We start from the raw sequence: 15,284 nt of genomic DNA, 5'->3' as shown, positions 1-15,284 counted from the left end.
CCCCCTGAAATCAGTCCGGATTTAAGATGAAAAAGATGGGCTTTGAGGTCAGGCTGAGCTGGGTTCAGTTACTGACTTTACTTTCTGGTATCATCTTACAGCAGGTTCTGATTCTCCTTTTAAACTATGTTTGTCCCTTTTGGTTAGGGGTGGCTATCCGTGTAACAAATTACACAACACAATTGCCTTATAAAGAAGAAAAGTTGATTTGGCTCACAGTTTCGGAGGTGTGAGTCCATTAATTAAGTAGAGAGCATCTAAACAGTCCCATTGCTTTAAGGCTGGGGAGGGGCCATGGTAGAGATCATGTGATATAGCAAAACTATTCAGTTCTGAAGGCAGAGGTGGATTTTGACATAGTGGGTTCCTGGTTGGCCGGGGAGCCTGCTCAGTTGATAATGTACTTGCTGTGCAAACACAAGGATCTGGGTTAGATCCCCAGAACCCACATTTAAAAAGCCAGGTGTGGAAGTACATGCTTTTAGCCCCCACCTTGACGAGGTGAAGACAGAGAGATCCTTCTCATTCTCTGGCTAGTCTCCTGTTCCAAGTCAGTGAGAGACCCAGTCTCAACAAACAGGAGGAAAGACATCTGAGGTTGACCTGTCTCCACATGCTAGCATACATGTATGCTAGGCATACCCTACATACACACATGCTCTCACATGCGCAGGTAGACCCACAGCCATGTGAGTACACACAGTTTTTATCACCCTCCCACCCACTTTTCACCATTTTCCAATATCACAAAGCTGGGCTCTAAGGATTTATTTAACATGTGGGCATTTGGGAGGTTATTCTAGACCCAATTTCCTGGTGCTTTTCTTCCTCCTGGTCACAAAGTAATTTCAGGTTTAACCCTTATCATGCCAGACTCGATGATGATCCATTTCATGCTCACTAGTCTACTTAATTCTGAAATGGTATTATAAATGCAATGTAACTATTAGATAGTTGCGTCTAACTCCATGAGACAACCTGTATAAAATTGTAGTGTTTTTTTTTTGGGGGGAGGGACAGGGTCTCACTGTGTGGCCCTGACTAACCTATAACTACAATGTAATCCAGGCTGGCCTTGAACTCACAGACATCCAGCTGCCTCTGCCGCCAGTGCTGAGATTAAAGGCATGCACCATGAAGTCCACCTTCACACAACACAGGTTGGCTAGTCCTGTGGTGGGGAGGAAAGACTTTGGAGTCAGGTGCCTGAGCTCAGTTCTGGGCTCTCTTCTGGATGTGGCGACTTATCTAATTCCCTGAAGTTTCCTCAGCTTCACCCTCCTCACTGCTGGAAAATAGGGCTGCTCCGCGAAAGGGTCTTGGAAGGAAATCCACGAATCTGTCTAATGCCTGTCCCAGGACCTACAATGTCGCCATTTCACCAGCACCCTCTCTGTCACCTGGCTCGGTTGTCTCATGTCCTATCATTCTGTTTCCTCCAAAGAGAGAAATGAGGCAAAGAACTGTCAGGAGAAAGAGAGAGAGAGAGAGAGAGAGAGAGAGAGAGAGAGAGAGAGAGAGAGAGAGAGAGAGATACCGAACAAGCAGACAGACCTTCCAGAGTGATCAAACAAGGCCTCCTGGGGACAGTGACAATAAGTCTGCACCAGACATGGTTGGCCAAGTTGCAGCAAACATAAAACAGATGGGAGATGCTTGGAACTTCACATCTGAAACAGGACATTGCCCAGAGCTGGATGGTTGAGGCATGGGTGTTCTGTGAGTGAAAGGCTGTCTGCGTGTGCAGTGGTATTTCTCAGGCTATGCCCTGCATTTGCTTCTAAGTCAAGCCTGGGCTAATGTACTTAGACTCACACTGGATGTTCAAAGAAGCTGGACTCAGTCCTCCCCTGCCCCAGCTCCTGCTCTCTCTCATGGTCCTCAGAAGTCAATGCCTTCCTGATAGAGGAGCCATCCTCACCATCCTCTTAGAAGGGTTGTTGGTTGAAGCTACTGAGGAGCCTAAGGACAGCCTCTTCCTGCTCCCGTAGAAAAGCTGGCATGAGTGTAAGGCCTAATATCTCCCTCCAGCTCCTCGGGCCATCTGGGATTCTATTTTTAACCAGCATGGTCTTAAGTTGACAGCTTGGAACGCCTTCTCCTTCATTTTCTTCCTTCCCCCAGCTTTTCAGAGCCCAGAACCTGGGAGGAGCGATGGTAAACAGAGAGCCCGCATCCCTCTTCACTGTGCTTCCCTCCATCGTCGGGCCTTCCTCTAGGTCAGTTGGCTAGTGAGTGGATGGTAGGCAAGGCAAACAAAGCTTTCATTTCAGGGCTCCTGACCTGTGCAGGCCTTTCCCAAGGTGCCGGCTCAGCACTCTAGCAATTTTATGTGTACTCAGTTTGTCTTCTTTTTCTTTGTAAAGGATTCAAACTTTTGTATACCTTATGTCTCACAAAACTTGGGTCTGACTCTTTCCACCTCGGGGTTTACATCTATATAGTTCTTTAATATTTTAAAAAAGTTATTCTTTGAAATTTTCCTACAGTGTATTTTAAATCATATTTACCACCAAATTGTCGTGGACTCCCCTATCTCAACTCTCAGCCTGGAGAGGGAAGAGGCTAAGGAAGTACCAACCCCTAGCTGAGGAGCCATTAATTGTTATTTCTTATTTTAAAGTGATTCACTATTGTTATGTGTGTACGGCGTATGTGCGAGTGTATGTACACATGTCACAGTGCACAAGTGGAGGTCAGAGGTCAACTTTCAGGACTCAATTTTCTCTTTCCATCAACAGGATAAGCAGTGATATCTGAGAGGAGGGAACCTCAATCAAGAAAATGTCTCCATGGGCGTGAAAGCAGAACTGACTCTGCCCCTTGCTCATTGCTGCAAGGGGTGAACTAGCCAGGGCAATGCAGGAGAGCGCCACCCTAGTCGGGAGGACAGGAAGAGTTGGCAGGCAGACCAACCCTGCAACTAACCAGGCCAAGGTTATGAGTTGGTCCACCCCTACATCCACCCCATCTGTGATCTGCAGGAGTCAGTCCTGTAGACACAAAGCTGCAGGACCTCCACGACAGAGGGCAACAGGATTTCCAAGAGAAGTCCCAGTGAGGGCCCAGCATCAACACTGTAGCAGACTCCAGAGGCCTTGAGTCAGACCAATGACTCTTCTCAATGACACTCACAAGCAAGCAAAGTTACGTGGACAAAAGGGTTTACTGCATAACTCACTGTGTCACACTGCAGCTTCCATGACAAGATTTCTTTTCTTTTTTTCTCTTAAATTGTGTTGTATTTGGAGGGGGTTTCAAGGGCAGAGGGTGGATACGAAGGAACAGGAAAATGAATAGGATGAAGAGGCACAATGTGAAAGACACGAAGAATAAATAAACAGAAAGTTAAAAAGAAAAGAAAATGCCTTCATAATATCTGGCTGTAGGCAAGCCTGTCAGGCATTTTCTTAACTAGTGATTGATTTGTGGGTGGTGCCATCCCTGGGCTGGTGATCCTGGGTTCTATAAGAAAGCAGGCTGAGCAAATCATGTTAAGCAAGCCAGTAAGCAGCACCCCTCCATGTCCCCAGCAGCAACTTCTACCTCTAGGTTCCAGTTTGAGTTCCTGTCCTGAGTCCCTTCAATGACGGACTATGGTGTGGAAGTGTAAGCGGAATAAACCCTTTGCTCCCCAGCTTGCTTTTGGTCATGGTGTCCATCATAGCAGCAGTAACCCTAAGCCATCCGATTCTCTATCTACTGCTAGATAAAGGATCAAGGAGTTCTCTTCTCCCAATATTTGCTTCTGATTATTCTTATCTATCCTCTCTCTCTCTCTCTCTCTCTCTCTCTCTCTCTCTCTCTCTCTCTCTCTCTCGTGTGTGTGTGTGTGTGTGTGTGTGTGTATGAAGTGATAAGGCTGCTGTTCTCTGTCTTTCTCTGGGGCTAGATGAGTTTTATGGTGAAAAGAGAAGTTAAGTTGGGAGGCTCACACTGACCCCCAGTTCTACACTCCATCCTCTCACCCCCAGGTGTCTTTGTTGCTACATCTACTGAACACACTTCTAGTCAACCATATCCTGGCCAGTTTCTGAAACTAAAGCAGATCAAGTATTTAATAAAAAGACCCTACTCTTCAATTAACTTTCATGTACCTGCCATAGTCTGGTTCTTGGCATTTCAAACACACATTGAATAATCTAAGTCTTATGTAGTCTTTCACCTTCTATCTTTTCATCAAAAGTTTAACAAACATCCATTAATATAGTACTTTGACAGTAGCATCAAATGGGAGAATGTACTCAGGAAACATGAAGTGTCGTGAATGGATCCCAGAATCATCACTGGACTATGGGGAGATGAGATGAGAACCGAGTGAGAGTATACCCAAGACATTTTTGCACAGTGTCGGACACAGGGTTGAGTAGTTGTGGAAGAAAACAGATGAAGAAGCCTTTACACAATCCATAATGCTCACTTGCCTCCCAAAGTTCAGAACACCCAAGAGGACACTAAGCCATTTATTATTTTAAGAAGTGGTCTGGTGAAGGAAGAGGGTCAGGGCTGCAGTCCCTAATAGAAAGGGATAAGGGGATTTTTCGTTGCGGAAAGGTCTGCAAGTTGGGAAGGTATGTGATTAGGCCTATTGTTATTTTCAGTGCTGGGTGACGAAGGGAATGATGAGGTCAAACTGGGGACAGTCTGCAACATCCTAGGTTAGTCTGGCATTAGGTTTGGGCACTAATGGGTAGTGCCATTAATTTACACACATGAGGAGCCAGTCAGCCATTGTCAGAGCTCCCCTTGTGTAGCGAAAATTCACTGCTACAGACACTGTGATTGTCTATCCAGTGGGGTCGGTGCCAGGTGCCTAGGGTGGGACTCAGTCCCCTATCAGAAGTGTGCCTCCTTGCTTGTTGAGACTCCAGTCTGTTTCAGGTGGGGCAGCAAAGGTAACACTTTCTGTGTGTAGGCGGCTATCCGTGCTGTTGGACGTCCACCTGGGTGAGTCATGGTGTGTTTCTTATGTGTTTGGATGGGTCTGTTTATAGGGATCGTGTGTCCTGTCTTACCCTCCATTCCCTCAACCCCTCATCCAGGTCCCAGTGTGCTGATGGTGGTATAGCTTAGCCTGGACAGTGAAGCGATGGAGGGGGTAGGAGGATCCTCATCCGGAAGAGGCCGGGGGCGAGCTCGTGGAGGCCGTGGGCAACAGCGGGCACATGTATCCAGGCAGGCCTGGCGAAAGCGGCGGTGCATGAAACAGTAGACCAGGGGATTGACACAGGCAGAGGCGTAGCTCAGCAAGTGGATGAAAGAGATTGGGGCCCCTGAGAGGGCTCGATGTGCCCCTGGGCCATCGAAGGCGCGCCACGTGTTGGCGCTGTACACTGGCAGCCAACACAGGAAGAAAAGCACAACAATCACCAGCAGCATTCGCACTACCCGTTTCTTAGCCAGCAGCTTGGCCTGGTTGGGCCGAGGGCCAGGGCCTGACCCAGGAGTGGGAGTGGTCAGTGCAGTCATCTCCAGTCGGGAACGCGGAAGTTGCACATAGCAGCCGTCACTGTCTTCCCCAGCCAGGCTAGTTTCAGGCCGGCAAGCCCCGTTCTGATGGACAGGCCCTGAGCACAGAGCACAGCATAGAGCACAGAGGGTGCAATCAAAGCAGAAGGCAAAGTCCTCTTAAATTGCAGCCCAGCATCCACTCCATGCCCCTTCCCCACGGCTTTTACCCTGATCTCCCGTCTCCTTTCTACACTTCTTTCTGATCCACCCACTAAGGAGGTCACGTCCATTACCAAAGCTCCGCCCCTCGCGCATTTCACCTTTTCACCCACCTGGTGCTGCTCCACCCGGCAGGGCTCCTTGGTTTCGGACCCGGCTTTGGATCTCACCGTCGTCACCATCAAAGCGAAGGCCAAGGTAAAGCTCGCGAGAGATGAGCCCGTAGGCCACAGCCATAACCACGCCCGGGACGAAGAACAAAAGCATTAGCAGAAGTACTGACCTGGGGACATAACACAGACCAATAATGTCTCCTGTGTGGCCAGTTACAGGTAGCGGAAGAGGCCAAAATTGGCCTGTGGCCAGCTGATCAAGGAAGGGGTGGGTAGGCTTTGGGGATGCCGCTGGGAAGGGCGATGGACTGGCGAGGGACCCCCAAGTAGGAATTCCAAATGTGGTGGTGTAGAAAGGGGCTTGGAGGGAAAATTCCTGGAGCTTTAGGACTGCTCTGAGGAAGGGGTGTAAGCATCTGAGGAAGGTGGGAATAGGACTTCCGAAGATAGTGTGGTGGGTGCCCTCACCAGGTCTGGCGGACACGCGCACTGGGCCAGCGATGCACGCACTGCAGCACTCGAGGCCCCACTGGCTGCACTGAGGTGTATACAGGATAAGGGACCATAAGCAGTCCAGACAGTAGCCACGTGGCTAAGATCACCCGTGCTGCGTGGGAGCGGGTCTGCCACACCCGTGCTTGCAGTGGTCTGCAGATGGCGCTGTACCGCTCCAGGGCGATGGCCACGAGATTTAGCGTGGACACACTCACTGACACCCCTAAGCAACATGAGAAGAAACGATCACGTTGGGAACACACACACTGCATGCTCACCACTGTGATTTCCTCACCCTCATCAAGAAAAACCCTTATATTTGCCAAGTACTTTAAGAAGGGAGAGGGCCAAGGCGGAGATGTTTGTCTCACCTACCCATGAGGTAGGAAACGGCCTTGCAGATGACGCTGCCGAAGATGAATGTGCCCATGAGGTTGGGCAGGAGTGTGAAGGGCATGCAAGCCACAGCCAGCAGGAGGTCACTGACTGCCAGGGAGAGCAGGAAGGCATTGGTGACAGTTCTCAGGCGCCGGCTCAGTCCCAGGACCACAATAATGAGCACGTTTCCTCCAACACTCATGAGAAAGATCACGGCGTAAAGGGTGACTCTAATGGCCAGTTCCAGTTCTAGGCAGAAGAGAGAGGTGGCTGTAGGAGGGTTTGAGTACCATTCATCCAGACCCCCAATCCCACTTCACCCCAAACCAAGTTGGATGTGTCTGTGTTCCCCAAAATACAAACAAACAGAAAACAAAACCAAAACAGCCCCTTCCCAACTAAAAGAAGAGAAAAGCCATTCACTGTTGTGTGCCATCCACAGCCCCTCCTTCAGGGCTGTCACTGTGATGTGCTGTCCACAGCCCCTCCTTCAGGGCTGTCTCATCCTCTCAGCACTGCATCCACTCCAGTCTCTTGATGACTCAGTTTCTTGCCTGCACCACTAGCACTCGTGACTCCTTCTTAAGCTGACTTCTCAGCCTTGGAATGAAAACTCTTCATAACCCCCTGCTTCCACCCCAAACACAAACATTTCCCAAATCTGGTAAATGCCTATAAATTCCTCATCTACCAAGAATCAGACTGTTTGCCACTGTTTTGCAAAGGCTATCCTGAGCACCTCATTTGGAGCTAATGTCCTACTCTTTGACCCCTGCGTGTTCCACATTCCCTACACATTTATTAGAGTCCCTGTTTTTCTCTCCATGTTGTGCTTTAACATTCTCCAAAGATTCGTTCTTCCTCGGTAAACATTTGCAGAGGACTTCCTTTGTGTCGAGCTCTGGGGACAAAGAGGTGACTGCCATTCGAGAGCTGACAGTAGAGAGGGAATCTGAGACACTTAAAGAGGTAATTGCCACACAGTATGATAGGAAGTGAGTTTGAGAGATGTTCAAGAAGCTCTAGGAGCCCCAGGGGACACCAGTGCTGCTGGGTGAGTCAGAAGGGCTAGAGAGGTGACCAATTCATTTGTGTCATTGTCTATGGGGAGATAGATTCATCTTTGGACCTTTGTATCATAAACATGCAAACCTGAACAAAACTGGATTGAATTGAAGTGGACTGAGTCATCCATACCCACGGCCTCAGTGTCAGGGAGATAGGAGTTTGAAGACAGAAAGCCTCCTACACTGTGGGAGTGGGAGGGATCCAGAGGTACAGCCTCTCTTCCTTAACTGCCCAGCTTGCTTCTCTTAGCTGGCTCTTGGCTTAGTTTTCAAACTGGATTACTGGCTCATAATGATAACTAGCTGATTTAGAGGTTATTCTATTTATTAGATAATAAATAACCTCTAGTTATTAGAAATCCTCAAACAGGGGACTGGAGAGCAGGCTTAGCTATAAAGAACATTTCTATGCTGGTTGGCTCACAACTGTCTGTAATTCCAGATCTTGGATATTGGGAACCTGATTCCCTATTTTGCTTGCACGAATGTATACACACACACACCCCACAGGACTTAGCAGTAACATTACTTGCTTCGATCTCGGGGTGTCTGAAATGTCTTGCTGCCTTGCTGCCTAGCTGCCTTAGGGCTCAACCATTCAACACACTATTTCTTTCTTCTCCCAATCTGAACTCCTCTTTGCCCCTGTCTCTCTATTCCATCATGGCACCTCAATCTCTTGTACTTTCCTTTTCTGCCAGTGTATCTTAGGAAACACACACTGGAGGGCCTTGATAGACCAATAGCAGGTGACAGGATGATTTTGATGTAGTACTCTTGCTTTTGTATGCCTATTTTTCAAACCTCCTTCTCCTCCTCCTTCTTTTCTTCTTCTTCTTCTTCTTCTTCTTCTTCTTCTTCTTCTTCTTCTTCTTCTTCTTCTTCTTCTTCTTCTTCTTCTTCTTCTTCTTCTTCTTCTTCTTCTTCTTCTTCTTCTTCTTCTTCTTCTTCTTCTTTTTGGCAGGGTCTCTTTATGTAGTCCTGACTGTCCAGAAATTCCCTATGTAGACCAGACCGGCCATGAACTCACAGAGATCCTACTGCCTCTACCTCCTGAGTGTTACAATTACTGGTGTATTACTGGCTTGAATTATGTTCTTTTCACAGGGACAGATTATGAAAGGCTTATGTCTGGCAAATTTGAAGTGCATGAGGTGTGTGTGTATGCAGAGACAATAAATAAACTCTGGAAGATCTTTGTCAGAGAGGCCCTTGGACCCGGGGGGAGGGGGAGAGCAGATGGCCTTTTTTGCATCTTTGTTTTCTCCAAGTTCACTTTCTTCTGTCTCTACTCACCTTAACATTAATTACTACACTTCAGGCTGTGTAGCACTTTGAACTACACAAGTACCTAAAAACTGTCACACCCATTCATGCAGTCGATACACACCCTATGTGTGCTCTTGACCTAGTGGTGGCCCAAAAAGATGAAGCTAGGCTTCCCCTTTATGAAATTCTTAATATACTTGGAATTTTCTGGAAAAAAAGACGTTAAAGTTATAATAAGCATGACAAGCAATTGTATAGCAAATGCGTGTGAACATTGCGAAAGAGTATGTGAGATTGTAAATGTGTGTGTTTATTAGTGCGTGAGTGTGTGAGAGTTTGTGTGTGAGTGTGTGTGCGTGTGCTTGTGTGCATTCATGTGCGTGTGTGAGTGCATGTGTGTGTGAGTGTGTGTGCATGTGTGCGTGTGTGTGCATGTGCGTGAGTGCGTGCATGTGTGTGTGTGAGAGTGTGTGTGAGAGCGTGTGAATGTGTGTGTGAGAGTGTGTGTATTTATTAGTGCATGTTTGTGTGTGTGTGTGTGATCATCCAGATAATGGCAGAGAGGCATAAGCACAAGGATCCAGACAACATCTAAAGCAAACAATAGGCTTAAGCTGAGGATGTGGTCAGTGGGTAGAGTGCTTTCCTAGCATGCCCAAAGCCTAGGGTTTGATCCCTCTAAACCAGATGTGGTGCCACACACTTGTAGTCCTAGGGATTGGAGACAGGGGATCACAAGTTCAAGCCCAGCCTAGGGTACATGGTAGCTTATCAACAAACAAAAGAAAACAAGGTTTTCTAAGAAAAACTTCACAGAAACTGATGCAGCCAATGCCTTCACCTGGTGTGCTATATTTGGTTTCTCGGGAACAGAGACATCAGTGTAATACTCGTGTATGTATGTGTGGTGAGCGTGGGTAGGGTTCAGCTAACTTGGGGGAATAGCTGGGTGCATGAGACACATCCAAGTGTCAGTGGCATGGAGCAAGTAAGCAGAGGTAATATGCAATGGTGAATTGGCAATAGCAGAACACAGTAATGTCTTAGAGCTTGAGAGTAATATAGAGGCAGGTGAAGGTAGCCCTTATTTATTTGAGTAATAACTGGTAATATCAAATTGAATAAAGGCTGTGTTTAAGTTTAAAGAACACCCGAGTAACTGTGATGACAGAGGAGTAAGCAACAACGATAACCAACACTAAGTAACACTTCAGGGTGCAGATGACATCTTCAGGAAGCACGGCTTGTATGCAGAGATCTGTATGTGAATCGGGGAGTAATCGCGGGCCTGCGGTTCTGACTGAGGGGGTGGTAGCATGAGCCAAGATGTGTGGGCACTATTTAAGTGAGTATAAATGTCAGGTGCTAACACGTCTAGCTCAGTTAAGATGTTAATCTTGATTGTGTGAAATAGCTGAGAGCCCGACTGAATACAGAGACTATCCGAGTCACTACTGAAAATGTCTGAGTGCTGACGAATGATACTGCATGATTTTCTGGGGGATATCTTGAGAAGGTTTACTTACGCAGCCATGGGGAAGATGTGCTATCTTGTAGGTGATTATAAAATAAGAGTAGTATGTGACAGACAAACCACCTCGAAGTGACTGCGGACAACACTGAGTGTGGGTGTCACCCATTTTACTATGGACAGCATGCGCAGTAATGGAGAAGTCTCAGATTTGCCTAAAAATAAAGTGCGCAGCATCCACATTTCTCTTGGCAACGCCGCAGTGAGCCGGGTGACGTGTGCGTCTGTGCGGTACTATTTCAGTGAGACTGGCCAGCGCTCTTTGCACGGCGTGTCTGCACACCTACATAACAACCTGATGTGTCCAAGCAACAATCCAGATAAATGAGGTTGTCCTTGGGCTCTGAATCACTGAGCATCTTGCTCCTTCAGCAACCCTCCTCTACTCGCTGCCCTCCCTTGTACGAGAACCTTTAAATATCTCTTTTGACTCTTTCCTACTGTTAAATGCCCAGGATATAGCAAATCTGCAGAAAAAAAAACTTGAAATTGCCATTTTGAGATCAGCCTGGGCAACAAATGAGAACCTGTTTCTAAAGTGTGTGTGTGTGGGGGGGTCAGTAAAGCTCGGCTACAGCCTACTCTTCCGCAACCCCACAAGATTTCTATCACTGTCCTGTTTCTCTTTCTCCCAGCACCCCTACTTCTTGGACATTTTGACTAACTACTCTTGTTCACTTCTTGTTATTCCTTCCTGTAGCCCACTCTGAGTCAGGTCTCGGTTTCCACATATCCTCCTAAGAACTAGTTATTGCGTCTAAGCAACCCCATTGTGTTTTGTTCATCTCTGACTCGTCATAGCAATATTTAGCATCACCTACTCCACCTCAGTCAAGACTCTCCTCTCCTTTCTGCAATGACACAGCTACTGTTTCTGTTTCATTTCACTCTTCATCTCCTCCCTCTGCTTTGCCTTTAAATGACAGCCTTCTGTAGGGGCCCGTGTCAGCTTTTCTGTTCTTGTCTTATACAATGTTTTTTTAAAAAAGATTTTTCTTTCCTGTTCCTATGGTTTCCAGTTCTCCCTCCAAGTGAAGACTTTTCAAGGCTGTATTTCCAGCTCAGCTCTCCAAGGTAAGTTCTAGATATCTGCACTCAGCTGCTTTGGTGAGTTAGCCATCAGTATTTGAACTCCATGGACTCCAAACTGAGTTTATAGTAATCCTCTCTTCCAAAGCTACTTCTGCTCCCTTGTTGCTGGGGACTGAATCCAGGGCCTTGCAGTAGCTAGGCAAGGGCTCTAATATGAAGTACATATCCAGCCCCTCCTTGATTATCTTTCTCATGATAAGCCATCTATATCCTTCCAGTTTTCCCAAACCAGAAACTGGATGTCATTCCTTGACCTCATCCACCCTCTCTACTTCTAATTGATCATCAGGGTCTGTTGATTCCATTTCCAGAAGTGGCTCTCAAGTCCATCCGCTTCTCTTCATCCCCTCCGCCAGTACCTCTATGTTAGCATCATCTTTCAGCCAGATCTGTGTAATGTAATAGCTTTCTAAAGTATCCTTCTGCATTCCATCTCATCCGCCCATCCATTCTCCACACAACACAACTAACCCTGGAAGCACTATTGAATCCTTCAGTAGATCCCAATGCTACACTCTTGCAAGGGCTTAAAGCTCTCCATAAATAATACTCCAGGCTGGTCCAGCCTGAGTGTTGATTATGTACCTTTAATGGTACATGTTCCAGCCATTCAAAAGCTATGTTGTGCTGAACAAATCTGCCATGGGCTTAAACTTTGAGCTTTTTAGACAGCATGTCTTTACCTAAGACACTTTGTGCTCCTTCTGCTCCTTCACTTAGCTCTCTGTGTGCCATAGTTTTCTGCTTAAACCCATGTCTCACCACCCCAAGAAAGCAGTCTTGATTCCCAAGAGCAGGGCAGGCTGGAAGTGTTCCTTGCTTACCTGTCTGTTTCCCTATAAACTCAGAGCTCCATGAAGTAGGATTGTGACAGTGTGTTACCCTCATATCCTTGTTGCCTAGCACAGTTTCTGCTTCAGTAAATATCTCCTGAATGAAATATTTGAAGTGACAGCGGGTAACAGCCAGACGGAGAAAGCATGGGCTGTTTTATGGGGTAAGTAATTATGCGGATTATAATTTATTCCAACATTTCTTTCTCGAACACAGACTCCAACTCTTTCCCTTTCTGTTTACAGAACCCAAGCTCCCAGGCTGCACCCTTGACAAGGTTATCAGTCCCCATCTCCCTTGGCTGTCTCTATTTCAATCAGAGCCTTTGCTGCGATTTCCAGTGGTCTTGGTCCCTGTGTACTTGACTGCAGACCAATGATGAGGCTGCAGATCCTGTCTAGTTCATACCGATGTTCCCAGCACTTACCCTAGTAAATGTTCATTCAACACTGAAAGTACATATGGGTACGGGAAGGGGAAAATGCATCTTAAAATGTTCATTGAAACACTGAAGACGCTTGCTGATGGGAGGAGGGAGAGTCACTTTAAAGACAGGATGAGTGAAGGCAGTGGGAAGGGATGCTGGCGACACAGGGATGAGACTGATGCAAAGGGAAGGTGGCTCCAGGAAAATGAGACATAAGAAGAGGGGACACTTGGGAGTCTTTGGAAGGGACTCTGAAACCTTCAGAAAAACACAAGAGGCTTGGAAATAGATGAAGGGCTTGACTCTGGGAGCAGAGAAATTTTGGGGGCAAAGAGAAACAAGAAAGGCAGCATTCCCTAGTGCCGGCTAAATTCAGATTTGACAATCTTTTCTTGGGAAGGCTGGGGTCGGGGACAGATTACAACTCCAGACTCACATCCAGGCAGTCCAGAGAGCTCCAGCCCTCTTCACTGACACACTCTCCTGCTTTTTCTTTCTTTTACAGGCTTCTCCTGCTTTTTCTTTCTTTTACAGGCTTCTCTCTCTCTCTCTCTCTCTCTCTCTCTCTCTCTCTCTCTCTCTCTCTTTCTCCCTCCCTCTCCCTCTCTCCCTCTCTCCCTCTCCCTCTCTCTCTCCAGCACTGGCTCTGCAAACTGGATGTTAAAGAAAAAGAGCTAGACCTACTGGCAAGGAGAGGTCCTTGCTCCTTGCTTCCCGGCTGTGGGTTGCTGAGCTTGGGGATGAACAATAGTCACAGGTATAGCAGAGGAAGTAAGAGTCCAGGGCTCTGAACCAGGTGCTGTGAAGGTGTGATGGAGTTGTAAGAGCTTGGGGGCACAGTGTGTGGATTGGAGGGAACTGTGTAAGGCGAGGAAGTACTACAAGGGAAAGCAATGGGCAGTTGACAGTGTAGAGGTCGTGAGGGTTATTCATTAGTGCTATGGGGTGCAATGAGAGGGTTTTAAGGAGGCACCCACCTCTGGTCCCGGTTCCGCGGATGCGAGGGGGCTCGCAGCTGAGGTTCCCGGTGCTGCTACTGTTGAGGAGGGGGACACCCGGGCGGCACAGGGAGGAACCCGGCCCGGTCCCGGGTCCCTGCATACTGCGGTTCAGCTTGAGCAGCTCCATGGTCCCCGTGAAGTCCCACTCAGCTCCGCCAAGTGGGCTACAACCCCCGTTGCACCTGGCCCTGAAGCGCTGGTGGCTCAGGCTCCCGCCCACTACATGGCCCGCCCCTCTTGGCTCCCGCCCCCTGCCCAGTCTCCTACCCCTCCACTTTTCACCAGCCTTGCCTTGACTCCAGCCGGTCCCAGGCTCTGTCTGGGCGGCTTTTGTTCCACCAGGTGACACTTGGCGCACCGCCCCCTCTCCAGAGTTCCACGCGCGCTCCTGGGTGACTGCTCTCTAGGCTCGCCCCCGCGCTAGGTTCTCCACTCTTCTCTTAGAGATGTCTTTCCTGCCCACCTCTCATACCACTGCCTCTAGTTCTGGAAATTCGAGTGTGTGTGTGTGTGTGTGTGTGTGTGTGTGTGTGTGTACACGGGCGCCTGCGCGCGTCTGCGGAGGGGACTGCACGACGGGAGGAGTGAATAGCTGCTGCTGAGGGGCCCAACATCTTTCTTTGGTGGTTTAGAAAATGTGGAAGTGGCGGTGGTGATACTGTTTCTGGGATCCCACACTACAGAGCAGGTGCGTTAGCCCGCCTGGAGCCGCAGTTACTGTGCTCTGCCGCAGTGGCCGCAGTAACCACCACAGATCACTCACTACCATAGCTCTCTGCAGCTTTTGTGAGGGCTGGGGTAGCCTCAGCTTCTGTCTCAGACCACCCCATCTTCTATCTGAAACCCAAATCTAAGCTTCTGCTCCAGGGCTTCCAGAAGGGTCGGGAGAGCCGCAGTTGCTCACAACGGAGACTGTACACAGTAAAAGCCTGCCTTGAGTTAGAGTTGACTAGGGTAGTGGAGGCGTCTGTGAATGGATGTGAGAACCGCACTAGCACTAATTGAGGTGTAGTGGGGTTTTAGTCCTGGTCCTGACCCAGATGAACGATGGCAAACAGGCAACTTGGTCTCTAGGCAGCGTCCATCTGCACCCGAAACGCTGATGCTCCCTGTTTGCCCTTAGCACAGGTGCAGCACCGGTGTAGGGTGCTGGGTTCCCACGAGAGGGGGCCGGAAAAGGACTGGGTCATTGGGGTGTAGCGGGAGGGAACACAAAGCAGGAGGTGCGCGTGGAGCACAAGACTGAGCGGACGCAGCTTCCTGAGGCAGGCCTGGCCTCCTCTTTTTTCAGTATTGTTTCTTTCATTCTTTCCCATTCCAAAGAAATTCCAGTATGAGATAAAGTATCATCATTTGGACTCCCAAAGCGACTGTCAGAAGTGTGGGGGTGGGAGTGGCGTTCAGTGG

At 48.3% G+C, this 15,284-nt stretch overlaps 1 protein-coding gene across 1 annotated transcript; it reads right to left on the bottom strand.

The window, feature by feature from the left end:
• Positions 1–4,249: 4,249 nt before the first annotated feature.
• Cckbr (cholecystokinin B receptor) lies at positions 4,250–14,064 on the bottom strand. The gene is made up of 5 exons (XM_050131344.1): positions 13,854–14,064; positions 6,654–6,905; positions 6,252–6,501; positions 5,784–5,953; positions 4,250–5,567 (listed from the first exon to the last, which is right to left on the bottom strand). The coding sequence occupies exons 1-5, from the start codon at positions 14,002–14,004 to the stop codon at positions 5,035–5,037; spliced, it is 1,356 nt and encodes a 451-aa protein (XP_049987301.1). The 5' UTR covers positions 14,005–14,064; the 3' UTR covers positions 4,250–5,034.
• Between the last annotated feature and the right edge of the window lie 1,220 nt (positions 14,065–15,284).

This window comes from Alexandromys fortis, unplaced genomic scaffold (assembly GCF_014885135.2).
Source record: "Alexandromys fortis isolate MF-2015 unplaced genomic scaffold, M_Fortis_MF-2015_v1.1 scaffold_329, whole genome shotgun sequence".
Taxonomy (NCBI): domain Eukaryota; kingdom Metazoa; phylum Chordata; class Mammalia; order Rodentia; family Cricetidae; genus Alexandromys; species Alexandromys fortis.
Note: the sequence above shows the minus strand (reverse complement) of the source record. Positions and strands in the feature narration are given on the sequence as shown.